This window comes from Mobula birostris, chromosome 18, assembly GCF_030028105.1.
Source record: "Mobula birostris isolate sMobBir1 chromosome 18, sMobBir1.hap1, whole genome shotgun sequence".
NCBI classification, from domain to species: domain Eukaryota; kingdom Metazoa; phylum Chordata; class Chondrichthyes; order Myliobatiformes; family Myliobatidae; genus Mobula; species Mobula birostris.
In genome coordinates this window covers 23,090,643-23,109,355 of record NC_092387.1, presented here as the reverse complement: position 1 = coordinate 23,109,355, position 18,713 = coordinate 23,090,643, and the positions used below count along the sequence as shown (strand labels likewise).

General features: G+C 36.9%; 1 protein-coding gene across 1 annotated transcript in view; it reads left to right on the top strand.

Moving 5' to 3' along the window:
* LOC140212007 (neuroplastin-like) overlaps positions 1–18,713 on the top strand; it is a 62,621-nt gene that overhangs the window by 25,469 nt on the left and 18,439 nt on the right. The window contains exons 2-5 of the mRNA XM_072282359.1: positions 4,502–4,673; positions 7,702–7,796; positions 16,657–16,790; positions 17,698–17,971. Coding sequence (XP_072138460.1) covers positions 4,502–4,673; positions 7,702–7,796; positions 16,657–16,790; positions 17,698–17,971 — 675 coding nt within the window. The remainder of the gene's footprint in view (positions 1–4,501; positions 4,674–7,701; positions 7,797–16,656; positions 16,791–17,697; positions 17,972–18,713) is intronic.

Genomic DNA, 18,713 nt, shown 5'->3' with positions numbered 1-18,713 from the left:
GCATTTTACAGGAGAATGTCAAGGTGGTGGTCCATCACTTGAAGCTTAATAGAAGTTGAATAATGATTTGAAAGACAAAAATAAATCATGGATGGTACAACAAGATAGTGATCTGAAACAAGCGTAAATCAACAGAATGGTTTGAAAAGAAGAAAATTCATGTCTTGGAATGGCCAAGTTGGAGTCCAGACCTTAACCTAATTGAGCTGCTGTGGCATGACCTGAAGAAGGCTGTTCATGCAAGGTATTGCAGAAATACTGATGAACTGAAACAGTTTTGTACGGAGGAATGGTCTAAAATTTCTTCTTATTGTTGTTCAAGTCTGATCAACAGCCACGGGAAATGTTTGGTGGAGGTTATTGCTGCTAAAGGAGGTTCTAACAGTTATTAAATATAGGGCTTGTATATTTTTTTCCAGCCTGGACTGTGAATGATTAAACAATTGTTCAATAAACACATGAAAAGAACACTTATTTGTGTTATAGTAGTTTACGCAGATTGTCTATTATTGTGACTTAGATGAAGATCACATATTTTGAGTAATTAATGCAGAAAACCAGGTAATTGCAAAGGGTTCACAAACTTTTTCTTACAACTGTATGTCACATTTTAATTTAGGATCCCCTTGTCATATTCCTAGAAAGCCCTGTGTGGAGAAAAAAATTATTAGCATGCAGCAATAAAATTTTTTTAAATAAACTGATACCAAGAAAAGTAAATGCAAAACTTCTAGCACTGCTCCTGAAATGAGATGTGGGAATCCGATCTTGTTTTTCCCATTCTTAATTGTATTGAAAAAAAAAATCAAGAAATAAAAGTAAAATGCTTTAAACTTGGTATTAATTGAATTTTTTTCAAAGATATTGTGCAGGTCAAAGAAAAATTTAGAATGCTTAACATCCTGTTCATAAATGCAATACCAGTTGATAAAATGCTGAAATGGGCAAGGTTAAGATGTGTAGTATTATGACCTTGCAGTCCATTATGCCAGGCAGACGGTTCAGCAAAATCTGCAATGAGATTATTAAGAGACTCAGAGTATTATCCTGATTTAAAGCAAAATGAAAATAAAATTATATTTAAATCAATGATTTGTTTTTCCTGTTTTGGGTTAATGCTGACCCTCTTGTCCTTGGGTGCAGAATGTTCAGTGTTTAATTTGCATGTATCATCACTGCTTTATCTTTGAAAATTGAATGGACTTGTCAGAAGGAAGTCACACAAATAATGCAGAATAGATGGTAAAGTTACTGTAATATTTTTCAGAGAAAGTGATAGAGTATAAAATTTCATGAAGTAAAGTCATTTTAAGAGATTGTATGAAAACCTATTTTAGAAAAGAGGTAGGAGCAGATGGAGTTGGAGTCAATGGAATGCTGTACGAGGTATGATATACTGAAAGGTGTGTTCTACTGTAATTCAAATACGATGTTTATTTGTGCCTCTCAAGCATTATAGATGACCAATTACTCTGGGAAGGTAAAGTGAGTATAAATTTGGTTAAGTTGAAGATCTAATGTATTTGTAATGGTAGCCAGTTCAGTGATTATGATTTTAAGCATTTGTAACGACAATTTACAGAGATGCTTCAATTAAATTTTTGAAAGGCAAAATAAATACAAAGTAGTAGAAACACTGGGAATAGACTGCCAGGTAGCATACTATATGTGAAGAGAATGAAATTAATAATGTTGTAGCTAGATTGAGTTTTATTGGAAATGCCCAGTTTTAAAATGGACTAGAATGGTTATTTACCCGAAGATGTTAAATACAGCATTAAGTCCTGAGGGCTATTACGTGCCCAGCAAGAAGATTGAATGCTATTCCTCCAACTTTGGTGCAGTTCAAGAGACTAAAAAGGCAATGAAAGTAATTGCAACTCCAGTTGCATGGAAAGGTGTCAGTCGAAGGAGAATGGGTTTTGATGGCACTGCAAGAGTTAAGGAGCTAGCCATTTTGAAACATTGGAAGAAAAAAGTGATAGTATTTATTTAATGGTGGAGGAAACTAAAGTTGATCAGTTGATTGTGGAAGATGGTATGATTTAAGCATAGCAGAGGGTAAGACTTGGGAGAGAAAATTAGGTCAATGGAAAGGTGGAAAGGCATCTAGAGGGGTAACAAACAACTGAAGTTTGATCTTTGAAAGGAAGGAAAGTTATTTTTGCTGAAATATGAGTTGCAGCAAAAGGTGAAATAGAAAGTAAGAGGCCTCAGCAGACAAAAATTGCTACTGGACAAAAACATTGAATTAGATGAGGTCTGAGTGAGGAATGAGGAATTAGATGCCGGTCTGAGTGAGTTGAGATATCTAGGAAAGGGATTTTAGTATATAGGTCTTGTTTAAGATGTCAGTAGCTAGACAAAAGAAGAGTGAATGTAATACATAGAGGAAGGCATTGATGGTAAGTGCATTTCTGGTTATAAAGGGGATTGCAGTTATTTTGAAAATTTTAAATGCGTACTTTTGGGAGGGAGAAATCAATGTGGATCAGTAGAATGGTATTTGTAAGTCAGTTGGAGAAGGTAAGTAGCTAAGTTATGGAATGACGGATGCAAAGTTAATTCAGAAAGCTGATCACAAATGCATTGGCATGGCTCAGTCTGGGAATGCCGAAGGAAAGCTTAAGAACGACCATCCCATATTAAGGTATTCAATAGGTAGAAATGGTTGCCTTTCTCAAGGAATGGATTAAAGATCAAAGCTCCTTGCATTGTACTTTGATCCACAGCTGAGATTTCAATGATCTGCTATTAATGACTCGAGTGACATTAAATGGCCATATCTGCAGTTTAAAATAACAATACACTGTGTTAAATGGCACACCAGTGCTGCATTAAACATTTGAATCAGCATGACCAACATTTTGGGAGGTTCACTATATATCTCAATTTATGAAGATTTTTGTGAAAGCAGTCCTTTCATAAATTAAGGAATGCTATTGTAATAATCTGAAACATACTATTGGTGATACAGGATACTGTAGATACTGTAATTTGGAGGAACTCGGTATGTCAGGCAGCAAATGTAGAGGCAGAGCAATGGTTGACACTTTGGGTCAAGACCCTGAATCAGGACTGATGTAGGAACTTGATCTGAAACACTGACCAACTGCTTTCCTCAACAGATGCTGCCTGGCATACTGTGTTCCTTCAGTCTGTCTTTTATCTGAAACATGATATTGACCTGTTTGAAGAAGAACATCAAATATGATTAAGAACAGAGGGCATATGTAGCAATACAAAGCATTCATCCTGAATAAAGTACTGATTTAGACTGCATGGCCCAGCTCAGATCCCCATATTTTATTTGAATGTAAACCAGATCTAGCCCCAGCACTTAGTCTTCAGACTTAGATTGGTTAATTGGGTTTAAAATCAGATTGGTAACTAATCCATCCTGTAGAGCACAGACTACATTTGAGCAAAAAAAAATCCTAAAATTGTTGGCAAGTCTTTTTATTTATTTGGCTCTATTAACAAAAATCCCTTGTTCTATTGCAACTATTGAATTAATTTTTTTAGATTGACGCCACAAAATTTGTGTACCTGTTGCCAAGATTTGAGAGATATTAGTCATGTAATCATTCTGCCCATACCAGATTTCTTGTGCTACTGTTTGATTGTTAATTGAATTTTATGATTTAATTTTCTGGTTTCAGACTGATTAAATTTAATGGGTGCTGTCAATTTCTTTCTATATCAGTTCTTATTGTTGCTTGATTTTAAACCTACTTGAGACCTGACCCATTATTGGACAGATCCTATTGATATCACTTAACACTTTTGGGACTTGAGGCTGGATTTATAAACAGATATAGATGAGTGAATTAAAGAATCAGTTAAGAATGTATTTCGTTATAATACTCATAGAAAAGGATTACAAATTTAATGTATGGAAAAGAGTATTTCTGCTTGCATGGAGTTAAATTGTTAACAGTTGAATTAATAATAAATTCAGTCTATAGAATTACCTACTCTGCTTGGTTATTATCTTTATAATCACATTTCAGCATTGGTAAGTGGAGACTTGGCTAGCAGCTAAACCAGCATGGCACGTCATGTTGTGATGATGCTGGTGTTCACCATGCGTGACATTTGCGTCAGCATTTTGACAAAACAATTTTCTGTCCAGATTTGTAGCCAGATAGACGAACACCAAATAACCTTGAAATGTCATTTCCTAAATATTTGCCTAAACTATCAGCAACAAATTTGACAGTCGTCTAAGCCTTTTCAAAACGCAGTTATTTGAATGACAAGCAATATATAGTTGATTTATGTAGCAATTATGGTTTTGATTTATTGAAAAGTGTTTATTACTTTGCTTTTGTTCAGCTGTAGGTACAGTTCTAAGATAATACTAAATAAATAGGTACAACAGTTCATTGAAAGTTGTATTTTTGAGTGTTTGGTGACTGAGAGTTGGCTGCATTTGTTTACCAGTGCACACTGATATTACATTCACTTAACAACTTTTGTTTTGCTCTGTGCGTTTCAGAGCCAAAGATCCATTCGTCTGAAGAAGTTATTATAAAGTCTTCAAGCCCAGATATCCTCCTATTTTGTAACCTGACTTTGGCATCAGCTCCATGCAACGGCAGTTACTGGATGAAAGATGGAGAAGAAATTATTGGGACCAGGAATTTTGGTACAAACAGCACAGAATACAAGTGAGAGCTGTCTTTAGGCTTGTGCAACCATATGTGAATATTTTGAAATACATAAGAAAAGATTCCCTTTGCATGTCAGGAAATTTATGGATATCCATCCCATGTGCATTGTCTGTTGGAGTAAATTCAGTGATTGGATGCATTATACAGTTTGTAAGAATTCAATAGATTTGCCTTGAAATTGACATATAAAATAGTAGACAGGAGTAGCTAGTATATTAAATCTGCTCTGTTCCCATTTCAAATGTAATCCAGCTGCTTTCTATTTTGAAGGCAAATGATGCTGTTGGGTCCTGTGAGATATAGTCAGGCATTTGTTGTAACACAATGACAAATCATTACCTTTTCAAAAGCAGTGTTGCTAATGATCATTTGGGGCTTTTTCTCTCTACTTCCTCCATCCATATTTGTTCCTGATAATTGTGTCACAAGCAAGGCCAGCATTTATTAATTATCATTCGATAGTTTTCCAAAGTTGGTTGTGAACAGCCTTGGTGAGTTACTGCAGACCTTGCTTGTCATGCAATAACTGGATTCAATGTCATGAGTCTGTTTTATTTCCAACAGAAGTTGTAGTAACTGGGAAGCCATCTGTTTTAGTGCCCATTTGTGTTACCTACTGTATTTGTCAGTTTTTTCAGAAATGTTATTGATAGAAATTTTTTCCAAACAGGGAAGAGAAACTAAACTTAATGAAAAGTTGTTCTATTAATAGCTATTTTTATTATTGAAAACTTTAGCATAAACTGTTGCTAATGTGGTTGTTATCCCTTTGAAAATTTAAATGTATTTGGTCTGTTAAAAAAAAAATAATCTTTCATCTGCCATAAATAACTTACATTAGTAAACTGTAAGAACAATTATACATACCACTATACAATCTGGAATATGTCCAAATACTTTTATTTTAGCAACTCTATCTAGTAGTAGAATCACTTGCGGGTTTTAGATGTTAGTTCTTATAAAGTCAGTAGGGGCTATTTTCCATTCCCAGAGTGATATAAATAGAAAGGAGATTGGATTGCATTTTGGGGGCTAGTCAAACAAACTGCTTTTTTAAAATCATATACCATTTCAAAAACAAATATATTCTTCCTTAAATAGACCAATATTAAATAAAGTAACACACATCAAGGTTGCTGGTGAACGCAGCAGGCCAGGCAGCATCTCTAGGAAGAGGTACAGTCGACGTTTCAGGCCGAGACCCTTCGTCAGGACCTTCAAACCGATTAAATAAAATAATTCATTCTGTCTCTGGTTCACAAGGCAGCCACTATGTTGATTTCCTTCTCCTATATAATAAGAGGCCTCATGTTCAGTCTTGTTACCCATTACGCCACTAGTGTTTAGGGCAGCAATGAAGGTTCTCCATCTCTGGCAGTGTTCAGGACTTCCTTCATGTCAATAGCTTCCTCTCTGCTTTAACTACTGTCAGTTATGCAAGTCCTGGCTGAAGACATAGGAATACCATTGCACTGAGATGCAGAAGAAGTCTTCATTGTTGTTTCCATAACAGTTTTGTTTATCAGTCAGAGTTGTTAGCTTTGAGCTGAATCCTTGAGCCTGGTGGACCGGTGGGCTTCTCTTGGTCTGGCCTCCACCCTTTGACCTATTTGGCATAGATGACCCTGCATAGAGCCAAATCATATAAAGCTCTGATTCCAGCTAACATAGCTCTCTGGGTCATTGAGGGAATCCCGATGACAAGGTTGTGGTCCTCTCGGAGGCCATGTTCATTTGCCTTCCAAATAAGTTGTTGTACCTTAAGCTTGTACAAGGGTATCCTTACCTTTCTGAACATCTGCATTTAATAGTTTTATTCCATACATTTTATTCTTCTTGTCCTACTTTTACCCACTCTTTTAACCTCTTATTCTGTTATCATCGTAACTTTTATATCTTTTTGTATCGTTAACAAATTTCACTTGCTTGACCGTAGTCAATAATATAGAGTATGGTAGAAGCCCCAACGTCAGTTAAACTTTGCCAATCAAAAATGTTTATTCCATCTTCATCTTTTGGCACCATTATCCTTAATTTTGTGTAAACGTTCATAGAGGCTCCTGGAAATTAAAATGTACCATCAATAATTCTGTTTTATAAAGTCTAATAAATTTGGCAAATACTGTTCCGCTTTCATAAAATTAGACTTCTGGAACCATTGTAGTTAATGAAAATCAATGAAGGTTTAAATAATTATTTTTTCTTGCCTTGAATAGGGATGTCAAGCCAATTGTATTTGCCTTGGAGTTATTCAGTATGATAGCAGGAGGTGTGGTAATGTCATGCTTTCATAGTCTAGATGACTTTATTGCTGAATATTACACCCACCACCCAAAGGGCAGTTTTTTGGATTAAAAAAATGTTCAGCATCAAATACCTTTAAAGATTTTTGGGTTAACCTGAAGCCAGTTTATAGCGTATACTGTGAGGTTCTGTACACATTTTTCAGGGTCCTGGAAAAGGTTAGCCATGTTTGATTAAGCATTGCAATAGAACTTAGTGTTTTGCTCTGTTTTAAATTGTAGGGTAGCATAGTAGCATAGCACTATTATGATGCCAGCGATCAGTGATTTTCTGCTGTGGTCTAGAAGGAGTTTGTATGTTCTCCCTATGATAGCATGGGCTTCCTCTCGATACTCTAGTTTCCTCCCACATTCCAAAGATGTATGGGTTAGGGTTAAGTTGTGGACATGTTATGTTAGTCCTAGAAGCATGAGTACTTTGTGGGCTGTTGGTCATTGACGCAAATGATGCATTTCACTGTATGTTTCGATGTACATGTGACAAATAAAGCTAAACTTTGATCTTCTTTATATATGTGACCTGGCATTCTGATGTGGCTTGAAGCTTTTCAAAATCTTTTTCATTTTTTAAGAAGTACACAACATTGGCTTTACATGAGATGTATTTCCACTGGTAGACCGGTATATTTGAAATGGTGATTTGTAATTTCAATTAGTATGATTAAATAAGTTAATATAAATCTTGTTTCATTCATTATTTTTCTATCTCTTTTGCAATCCAGGATTGTTAAACCGAGAACAGAAAATTCGGGAGAATATCAATGTGTCTTTACATTTGAAAGTTCCCCTGCAGTGAATGCTACTATTGATGTCAAAGGTAGGTTCTCTCTCCTTCTCACAAACACACAAAATGGGCACACAACTTGTTGCACTTCCATCTGCCCTGTGCTTACCTGCCATGTTTCCCAGTTCAGTGACATCGCCTGTGTTGAACTGGAAAAATGGTAGGCAGGAATGGGTCTGTTGCCAAAATATAGCAGTGTGCCACGGGAATAGATATTAGATGAAGGAAATCACTTGAAGTACTGTTGCTAAATTTGCTGATGACACAAAGATAGCCAGAAAAGTAAGCTATGATGAGTGTGTGGACAATGTGATTAAGCAGTGACTGAAATGAAGCAGTATGCAGGAAGAATTTCCAAAAGGCTAATAAATAGTAAATGATAACCAATCAGAAAGTAAATGTGAGGGGAATACAAAATTAGGGAGGTTATGCTTTGGTTATAAAGGACATTGCTGAGGAAAACCGATTTCCCTCGGGATCAATAAAGTATGACTATGACTCTGGTCTCTATTCATGGGAGGATGATAATGTGTTGCGTGTAGTTCAGAAAAGGTTTTAGTGGGCCAGTACCTGAAATTTGCTGACTATTAGGTTGGATGGGCTAGGCAGAAATTTTGAAGGGTGAAAGGGGCTTCATAGAAGTTGTGAGATCTTGATGAAGTAGATGTGGAAAGGATATCGTATGGATAGGATCATGTCTCACGTGTTACTGAAAACGAAACCACTTTGCAGTTATGTGGGTCAGAGCAAATGATTTGCAGTATGAAGAAAATTCTTGGTAAGAAATGGAAAAAATCTTTAGGTTGCTTGCCTTGTATTAATTCATAAGGTTTGAAAGCATTGTCTGCAGAATTACACATTTCTTTCCTAGCTAGTGAATACATTAAGGGTGGAATCTAAGGATATTTTGCTAACATATTGAAACCTAGTTGGAGGTGGTTCTTGTGACCTGTTTCTGTGTTGTAAATGTTCACCAATTGTGCAATAGAAAAGGCCATTCAGCTTGTCAGCTTCATGCTAGGCATTCTATTCTTGTATTTCTCACTTTGTGTTCAATTTTCCATCCTGTCTTCTTCTGTTATATCAGATTTCACTCGTGCACCGTTACTATCCTCTATCAATTGACAGTGCCATCATTTATGTCTTTTGATCAGTCCTGGTCTGTATCCTATAACAAACCTTCCCCTTTGTTCTCTCTGTCCCTCACTTGTCTTCAGTTTAAAAACTCCTTTCATTTCTGACTTTTTCTAATTCTGTTCAAAGGTCAGCAATGCAATGCCTCCTGCTCCCTGAGCAACTGGGTATTGCCAGTACTTACAGCATCTGTAATATTTTGCTTTTCTGTCTGAAAATTTTGATACTGATGCCCATTTATGGTGGAATGAATGCATGAACAGGGAATGCTTTTATGGGAAGAATATGCTCAGTGTATTTTTAATTTTTCATATTTTGTTTTTATTTTGTGGCTTCAGATGAAATTAACACTGAAGGATAATTGTGCTTTAATTGCTATGCATCAGTTCTCCCTGCTCACTGCTTTAATTTTGCATTTGTATTTTGCAATGAATAATGAGTAAATTTAATTCTTCTCAAAAGTTACAGTGCCTCGTATAAGTATTCAGATCCCAACTCTTCGTTCACGTAAATGAGCATTATACAACCAGGGCTTTTGATCAATTTTACTGAGTTTTTTTTTATTTGTGAATCACATGCTTTCCTCCCCCCCCCCCCCCCACAGTAGAACCTAAAACACAGGGAAAATTGTAAAGCATGAAAAAAATCCTGAAAAGTCAGCATTACAAAAGTATTCATCCGCTCTTCCCCCCCCCACCCTTTTGCCTTTTTGCTCAGTACTTAGCTGAACCACCTCTCACAGCTATTACAGCCAGTAATCTTTCTGGATAAGGTGCTCTCAGCTTCGCACAACGTGATGGAGAAAAATTTGTCCATTCCTCCTTGCAAAATTGCTCAAGCTATGCTAAGTTAATTGGGGAGGGGTGGTGGATGGTAATCTTGAGGTTTTGCCTGAAATGTTGGATTTGGTTAAGGTCAGGTCTTTGACTGAGCCTCTCAAGGACATCAGTTTTCTTAATTTGAAGCCACTCCAGGGTTACTCTTGCAGTGTGCTTTGTATTGTCCTGCTGAAAGACGAACTTCCTACTCTGATTTAAGCTTTCTGGCAGAGGATAGCATGTTTTTATCCAGGATCTTTGTATTTCGCAGCATTCATCTTCTCATCAATCCTGACCAAATTTGACATGATACACAATGCTTTTTAGATTAGCTGAAAAAAATCCTACTTTAAATTTAGAAAATGAGACAAAATGTGAAAATAGTTGTGGGGACTGAATACTTTTTCAAAGCACAGTATATCTTTTAATGTTATAAGTCTTTTTGACTTGAATGTAAGCAAACTGGATACTTGAGCAGTGCTGCAGAAGGTTGTTTTGGGTGCAAGCAATCCAGCGATCATGCATTCAAATACCATCGCAGCTATTTTTAAAATAGAATTAGGTGAATGTGGGGCAGATCCATAAAACAAAAAAAAACTGCCTTCATTTAAAAAAAAGTTTGTGTCATTGAAACCCTTTAGAATAGAGAAACTGGCATACAAATGAGTAAGATTCCAAACTATAGGATGAACTCTTGTAAATTGGCAATAAGCTCCACCCTTGTTAGTTTTGTCCACACCCCATTCACAATGTTTTAAATCTAATCTGCATTATTCACCTGCACTACTTGATTTTTGTTGTAGATGACAAGTCTTGGGTTGGAGTTTTTACATTATAAGTATTGCATCAATCTTTCTCTGCTGCACTTTTTCCTTGCATGCAGCTGTATTCTTCCAGCTGCTGTAGAATAAAAGTTCTAAGTATAATATTGCTAAAAGGAATAAAATAAGTGAACCTTTAAGACAATATTTGTCTCTCCCAATGCAGAAGTCTATATAAATAATATAGTTCATTTAATTTGACTTATAGAAGATTCTTCATGAAAATTGTGTACAGAAAGTAATTAAAAAGTACTATTGAAATGAAGTATCATGTACTTCATCAGTCAATAGAATACTACTGGCAATTTTGAAATGCTTAAGATTTCATTAGAAATATAAAGGTAGCATCAACCGGAGATTCGTGAAGCTGCCGTTCTGGATTGTTGTATTTTTTTAAATTTAGAGATACAGTGTGGAACAGGCCCTTCTAGATTCTGGAATAGTTTTCGAAGACTGGAGAATTGCAAATGTCACTCCACTCTTCAAGAAGGGAGAGAGGCAGAAGAAATTGTAGGCCAGTTAGTCTGACCTCAGTGGTTGGGAAGATGTTGGAGTCAATTATCAAGGATGAGGTCTCAGGGTACTTGGAGGCACATGATAAAACAGGCCATAGTTAGGATGGCTTTCTCGTGGGAAAATCTTGCCTAACAAATCTGTTGCAATTCTTTGAAGAAATGTCAAGCAAGATTGACAAAGAAGAATTGCTTGATGTGTAGTTGAATTTTCAGAAGGCCTTTGACAAGCTGCCACACATGTGGTTGCTTAACAAGTTGTAAGCTAATATTGCAGGAAAGAATCTAGCATGGATAAGGCATTGGCTGATTGGCAGGAGGCAAGAAGTGGGAATGAAAGGAGCTTTTTCTGGCTGGCTGCTGGTGACTAGTGGTGTTCCACAGGGGTCAGTGTTGGGACCGATTCTTTTTCTGGTTTTCTGATCAGTGATTTGGATGATGGAATTGATGGCTTTGTTGCAAAGTTAGCAGATGCGAAGATAGGTGGAGGGGCAGGTTGTTTTGAGGAAGAATGGAAGGTATGGAAGGACTTGGATTGGGAGAATGGGCAAAGAAATGACATGGAATACAGTGTTGGCAAGTGTATAGTCATACTTTCGTAGAAGCAATGAAAAGGTTGGCTATTTTCTAAATGGAGAGAAAATACACAAAAAAAAATTGAGGTGCAAAGGGACTTGGGAGTCCTTATGCAGGATTCCTTAAAGGTTAATTTGCTGGTTTAGTCTGTGGTGAGGAAGGCAAATGCAATGTTAGCATTCATCTCAAGAGGACTAGAATTTAACAGCAAGGATGTAATGTTGAGAATTTATAAAGCACTAGTGAAGCCTTGGAGCATTGTGGGTCCCTTTTCTAAGAAAGGATGTGCTGAAACTGGAGAGTGCTCAAAGGAGATTCACAAAAATGATTCCAGAATTGAATGTCTTGTCATATGAAAAGCCTTTGATGGCTCTCGGCCTGTATTCACTAGAATTCAGAAGAATGAGGGGTGACCTCATTGAAACCTATCAAATGGTGAAAGGCCTTGATAGAGTGTATGTGGAGAGGATGTTTCCTATGGTGGGAAAGTCTAAGACCAGAGGAGACAGTCTCAGGATTGGGTGGGGGGGTTCCTTTTAGAAAGGAGGTGAGGAATTTCTTTAGCCAGAGAGTGATGAATCTGTAGAGCCACACCATTGGCAACCCACCTGTTTAACTCAGGCTTATTCATGGGACAATTTACAATTACCAGTTAACCTACTATCTGTGCATTTTTGGACTGTGGGAGGAAATCAAGGCACCTGGAGGAAACCCATGCCTTCCACAGGGAGGATGTACAAACTCATTACAGAGGATGCTGGGATTGAATCCAAACATCGACACACCAAGCTGTAATAGTATCGCTTTAAGAGCTATGCGACCATGGCATTCTTGTACAAAACCTTTGACTCACCGATCTCATATTATATGGGTTGGCTTACGTATGATGACTGATCTGAAACTAAAATGGCCTTCAATTGTCAGGAACTTTATCTTAGTGAGTGGGTGTCAATATTGTGTCAGTGAGCCACTTTACACATGGAGCTATCATAGTGTACCTGTAAACTTAAAAAAGGTTGCCGGACCAATAATCACACCACACAGTTATTACTTTAACCTCTTCATCAGTTTATTGTGCTCAGTTCAGCCGGCGAGAAAGAAGTCAGAACCAGTCATCAAAGAAAGACAGAGACTCTCTCTCCTTGGAGGCTCAGACGAGCTTTCTGATTTTAAAACAAATGCTATAATATATAGAATGAGCAGACAAAACACTCAGTTACAATGGTATGTTAAGTCAGTTAGAGCAAAACCCAATTACTTTGATAAGAGAGTCAACTAAATCAGAGTTTAATTACAAATAGATATATTGTCCACCCCATACCAGCCATCCCTGTAGCTAGGCCCCTGACTTAATTAGAGACAGATGTTCTTATCATTGAACCTCTCAAAAGAAAAGACTTAAGTCAGTGGAGCAAAACAACAAAGCATGACCTATGTGAGCACTGAGTAATTCTAGCCCTCATGTCACCTTGAAGAGGCAGCTATAGGCTGTTAATCAGGCAAGCTTTTAATCTAATCAAATTGCGGGCCTATTCTTCAGCAAAAGCAACAGAATTTGTTCACTAACACATAGGGTGGCACTTGTTTTTAACCCATTATTTACAAGAGTCCAAGAATCATGTCTTACTTCCCCAACATCCTTAAACTTTATCATACCCACCTGAAATGATCAGCTGCACTTTGGCTATGTCTGTGCAGAAACTATTTGAGAGCACTCTATTTGTGCACTGACAAAGCTGGATAAACACTTTATGGGTTTGTCAATCTGGATGAGTTTTGTAGTAACCCATAACTTTCTCTGTTTTATCAGTGGAAGAGTTTTGTGACCATGAGGAAAGCCATAGAGAATGAGTTGTAAAGTGGACTGGTGAGGGAAGTAATCTCTCAAAGTGGCAGATTTGGGTTGTTATATGTTTATGGTAATGAATGGTTACATGGTGCATGATATTTTTACTCGTTGAAGAATGCTAAATTTGGAAGCATGAGTACATATAAGGAACTCTGGAGGAATTAATTTACCAAAGAAGTTGAACATCATTCTGTTTAAAAGAGAAAAGACAAAAATTGTAAATACAAGATACTTATTTAAGAGATTTTTGTAAATGTTACATGATAAAAAGTGCTGTGCATTATTGACATGAATCATAATGACCTGCTGTAAGTCCAGTGGTTTATGAAGAGGAAGGTTTGTAATATGCTATTGTTAATGAGATAGAAACCTAGCCTGGAGTGAGTTACAGAGGATGGATTAAGTTTTGACAGTGGGTTAGAGTAAGAAGGACTAAGCCATTTGTGTATCATCTCCCTCACCCCACCCCCTTATTGGAAGATGCTGAATCCCTGTGGGTTGGGATAAGAAACTGCAAGGTTAAAAGGACGCTGATGACAGTTGTATATAGGCCTCCCAACAGTAACTGGGATTTGGACCACAGATTCCAATGGGAAATAGAAAATACGTGTCAATAGGGCAATGTTATGATAATCATGGAGATTGTTAACATGCAGGTAGATTGGGAAAATCAGGCTGGTAATGGATCTCAAGAGGGTGAGTTTTTTGAATACCTACGAGATGGTTTTTTTGGAGTAGTTTCGTTGTTGAGCCTACTAGGGGAACAGCTACATTGGAATGGGTGTTATGTAATGAATGGAGGCATTTTGGGAGCTTAAGGTAAAAGAACCTTCAAGAGTCGGTGATCACAATATGATTGAGTTCAAAATGAAATTTGATAGGAAGAAAGTAAAGTCTGATATAGCAGTATTTCAGTGGAATAAAAGAAATAATAGTGGTATGAGAGAGGAGCTGGCCAAAGTAAATTGGAACGAGATGCTGGCAGGGATGAGTGGGGCTGAGGAGGGGAGAAAAAGATCAGCCATGATTGAATGGCAGAGCAGACTCAATGTGCTAAATGGCCTCATTCTACTCCTATGTCTTATGGTTTTATGATTGAAAGATGAGTTTGGGTGAACTGTTTGAACTTGACAATTATGATATTGCTGATTTTGATCATCTAATTAAATGATATAGTTGTGGTGACTGGTCCTTTGAATTCAGGTTGACAGTAAATACCTGCTCTGTGACTTCAGTTATTTAGAATAAACTCTAGTGCATTCTCTGTCACTATTATATATGGTGTGCCTACTATTGAGATTTCTGTCTCCATATGAAACCTTTGGAAGATTTGACCTAGAAATGTTGTTTAGTGAATAAACTGATTTTGTTTCACTGACGTATTTGTTTTACTGAGGTATTTTAATTCAGGTTAATGTTCATAATTTCTAAGTGTTTAATGTATTTTTAAATGTTTAATTTCTTTATAAACTATTTGATAAATTTTAATAATTGTTAAATGTCTCTGAATGTTAGGGGCATTTAAAATATGTTAAGACTGCTTCACAACTTTGACAACCAAAACCTGCTATAGTTTTGTCCTTCAAAACCTGTTAAAGGGTGTTTGGGGTCAGGGCCTCAGGACTGGACTGCCGGAGGCCTGGCTGCCGTCCTGACTTTGCTATCTGACTGTCAGGTATAGAAAATCAGGTCTGTCCTCTATCAGTTACAGACTGATGGGAGTAGTTGGCAGTGAGGTGATAATTATACTTATTGTATTGTTGTGTACTGATTGGCTTAGCATATGTGGTCCATTGACCACATGTGGTATGTGGTCCATCAGATTCTCCAGCAGGCTAGAGAATCTGATGAGTCAACCATGTTTAGAGACTTCTAACTGTTGATCCACAGTTTGAGATCACAAATGATGTGGACAGAAATATCAAATTGGCTTGATAACAGAAGAAAACATGGAATGAGAAAATTGAAACATTTAAGCTGACATTGAGGTTTCTGAACATTCATTTGTGTTGGAACAAGTGAAACCATAATCATGGTATAGGTAAATCATTGGTATTAAAACTGTTTGTTAATTTGTCTTTTGTTCAGTGGACGGAAGAATTAAATTAGCCAGCTGTTTGAGTTATTCAACTTAAGTCAGAATCATTTTTAAAAACTTTGAAATGTCAGTATGAATTAAATGGTTTTGGATTAACAGCTATACAGATTTGTACAGGAAAGGGAAAATGCTCAGTTGATGATTAGAATATGTCCTTTTAAAGAACAGAGCGACACAGGTGTCCCCCGCTTTACGAAAGTTCACTTTACGCCACTTTGCTTTTACGAAAGACCTACATTAGTACCTGTTTTTGCTAACTGAAAGAAACCCGAAGAGGATTTTCGCTTTTACGAAAAAAGGCATCCACTTTAAACTTGTGTTTACCCCTAGAAGGACTACCATGACTGTGAAGCCTTGTGCAGGCAGATGTGTGCACGTGCCGATTTTTTCCTACAAATCGGTTTTTGGCTAAATCTTCCCAATTCTGTTAAGTGAAACTACACTGTACATACATTATTTCTACTTTAAATAGAAAAAAGGCAGCCATGTTAAACTTGTGTTTACCCTGAGAAAGACTACTATGACAGTGAAGCCTTGCGCGGGCAGGTGTATACGCATGTATACACGTACAGTTTTTTTTAGGTTTTGTATGCTATTTGGTAGGTTTTTGTTTGAGTCTGGAACGCTCAAAAATTTTTCCCATATAAAGTAATGGTAATTGCTTCTTCGCTTTATGAAAGGTTTCATAGGAACACTACTTTTGGATAGCAGGGGAAACCTGTACACTGGTAAAAGGGACGACTGAACCAGATTTATAGAGTTGAGTACCCACATAAGCTGAGAAATAAAAATACAGTACAACATATTGAATGTGGAGATTTAATGGTGTAAACTGGCAAGCTGCTCTGTTCAGTTTTCAGAGTGCCGAAGTGGATGTTTGCTGAATTCTGTGGCATGATAAAACTGAGTTTCACACCCCCTTCAGATTAGAGGAGAAAATGGGCACTGGTAATTTCTGTGATCAGTCAGTTGGTATTTAAAAAAAAATAATGAGCAGCAACTTCTGAGTTGCTTTGCTCTGCACCTTTGATTGTCATATTCTTGTTTCAGTGCACTCTTCAGTATTTTTGTAATCTTTGTCCTAGCATCTCCGGAAATCACTGGTCATAAGAAGAGCGAGAATAAAAATGAGGGACAGGATGCTCTTTTGTACTGCAAGTCTGTAGGATATCCGCACCCTATTTGGACCTGGCATAAGAAGGTGAAAGATGAATATGTGGTGAGTTTGCTTTGCTGGAGGTTATGACATTATGGTATGCTTACCACTTTCTTTTAACTTGAAATCAAATTCTTTGCCTGTAATGACGTGACTTGAATAATATTCATTAAAAATAATAACAATTTCATTTTTATCTTATCATTAAAACAAATAAAGGGAAAATTTAAATTAAAGGTTTAAGAATGAATGGATTGGTGGTATGCCAGTGAGGTTAAAGTCTGCATATCTTCACAAGGGAAAGCTGCAGTCAGTGGTGTTTTCAGAGAGATTTTAATAATATTATGCAATGGTATGTAGCTGCTCATTCATTCCACAAGTCTGAAGGAGCATGTCTATTATTGTGTAATATTTTGATAGTGAGCTGCAACGTAGAATGACAAAGCATGTAAAGCCTGCAGCAGATATTGATCAGGTATGTATAATTTGAGTATTTCTATATGGCTATTTACATAAACTCGCCCAAGTTGGAGTTAGGTGCATTGCATCGGAGGCATGTTCATCCTGCTGTGATCTAAGTTTATGGATTTGGGCACAGGCTCCCTGCTGGAGGGCCGTACTTGACAGAACCTAGTGTTTAGAGGTAGAGTAGTCTGATCTGACGTCAATAATTGCTTTCGCCTTTAGCTTGTTTCTGAATCACATGAGCTTCCTTCTGTTCCTCTTTTATACTGTGTAAGTTATGTACAAGACAGAATGCTTTTTATTCACAGGGGGAGGTAGGGTGGAGAATACTTAAACTGAAGAATAGTGGTAAATTTCTGTCAATCTCAAGATCACGAATAAACTCTTTTCGGGCTTCCAGCCAGACACAGGTATTGATTATAACCTGAGAAGAGTTTATTCGTCATATACACCGGGAAAGCACTAGATCTTTAATCTCAAGATCATTTCCCCTTTTTCTCTTTAGGATCTGAATAATGACACTGGACGTTACTTCATCAATAATAAAGACAATTACACAGAACTAATAATTAAGACTCTGCATATTGAGATTGACCCAGGCGTATACGCGTGCAATGCCACAAATTACTATGGGTATAACCTTGCCGACACTATCCTGCGTGTGCGCAGCAACCTGGCACCTCTCTGGCCCTTCTTAGGAGTTGTGGCAGAAATACTCATTCTGGTCATCATCATTGTTGTGTATGAGAAACGAAAGAGACCAGATGAAGTCCCTGATGGTAAGTTTCTTTCTTTTATGTAACCTTTTAGCCTATTGCAGTTGACTTAACCCATTTGATATTAGCCTGCTTCCAGGTACTATACATACTCTTCATTATCATTCTCTAGAATTAAATGGGTTACTTGAAAAGACATGAGCGTTCATATCTTACTCATAATTTTATGTACCCTTTTGATATTTAATTGTTTTTCAATAATTTCTGCTGCTAGTAATGATTTTTCCCTTTTGAACATGGAACATTCTAATAATTTAGATTTTCAAACAAATAACTACCAATTCCAAACTCTATTTCAGTGGTTTTCACTTGCAAAAGATTGAGATAACTGTTTGCCGAGGAACTTGCTTACTTATTTTGCGTGTGTAACTGTTTGAACTCTCAGTTTCCATTGCAAACTACTGAATTTGGATTGTTCTTCACTAATTCAATATAAGTGATCCAATTGTTTCACAAGGGAATTTTAAAGAATATTTTGAGGGTATCACCACCAAGTGCTTATGCTTTTAGGATTTATTTGAGAAGTTTTCTCTTGTGCTGCTCATCTTTCCTGTCTAATTCACCTGCACCTTCCCATAATTCACACCCCCCCATGTGTAAATGCATGTCTACAACTATTACTGCAAATTATAACTAAAGAGGAATATAAAGCAGATATTAAATTTTTTGAGGCAAAACGTTTTGTCACATTTCAATGGAATGATTACCTTTGTGATTATCCATTCATTAGTGCTGTAAATCCAGT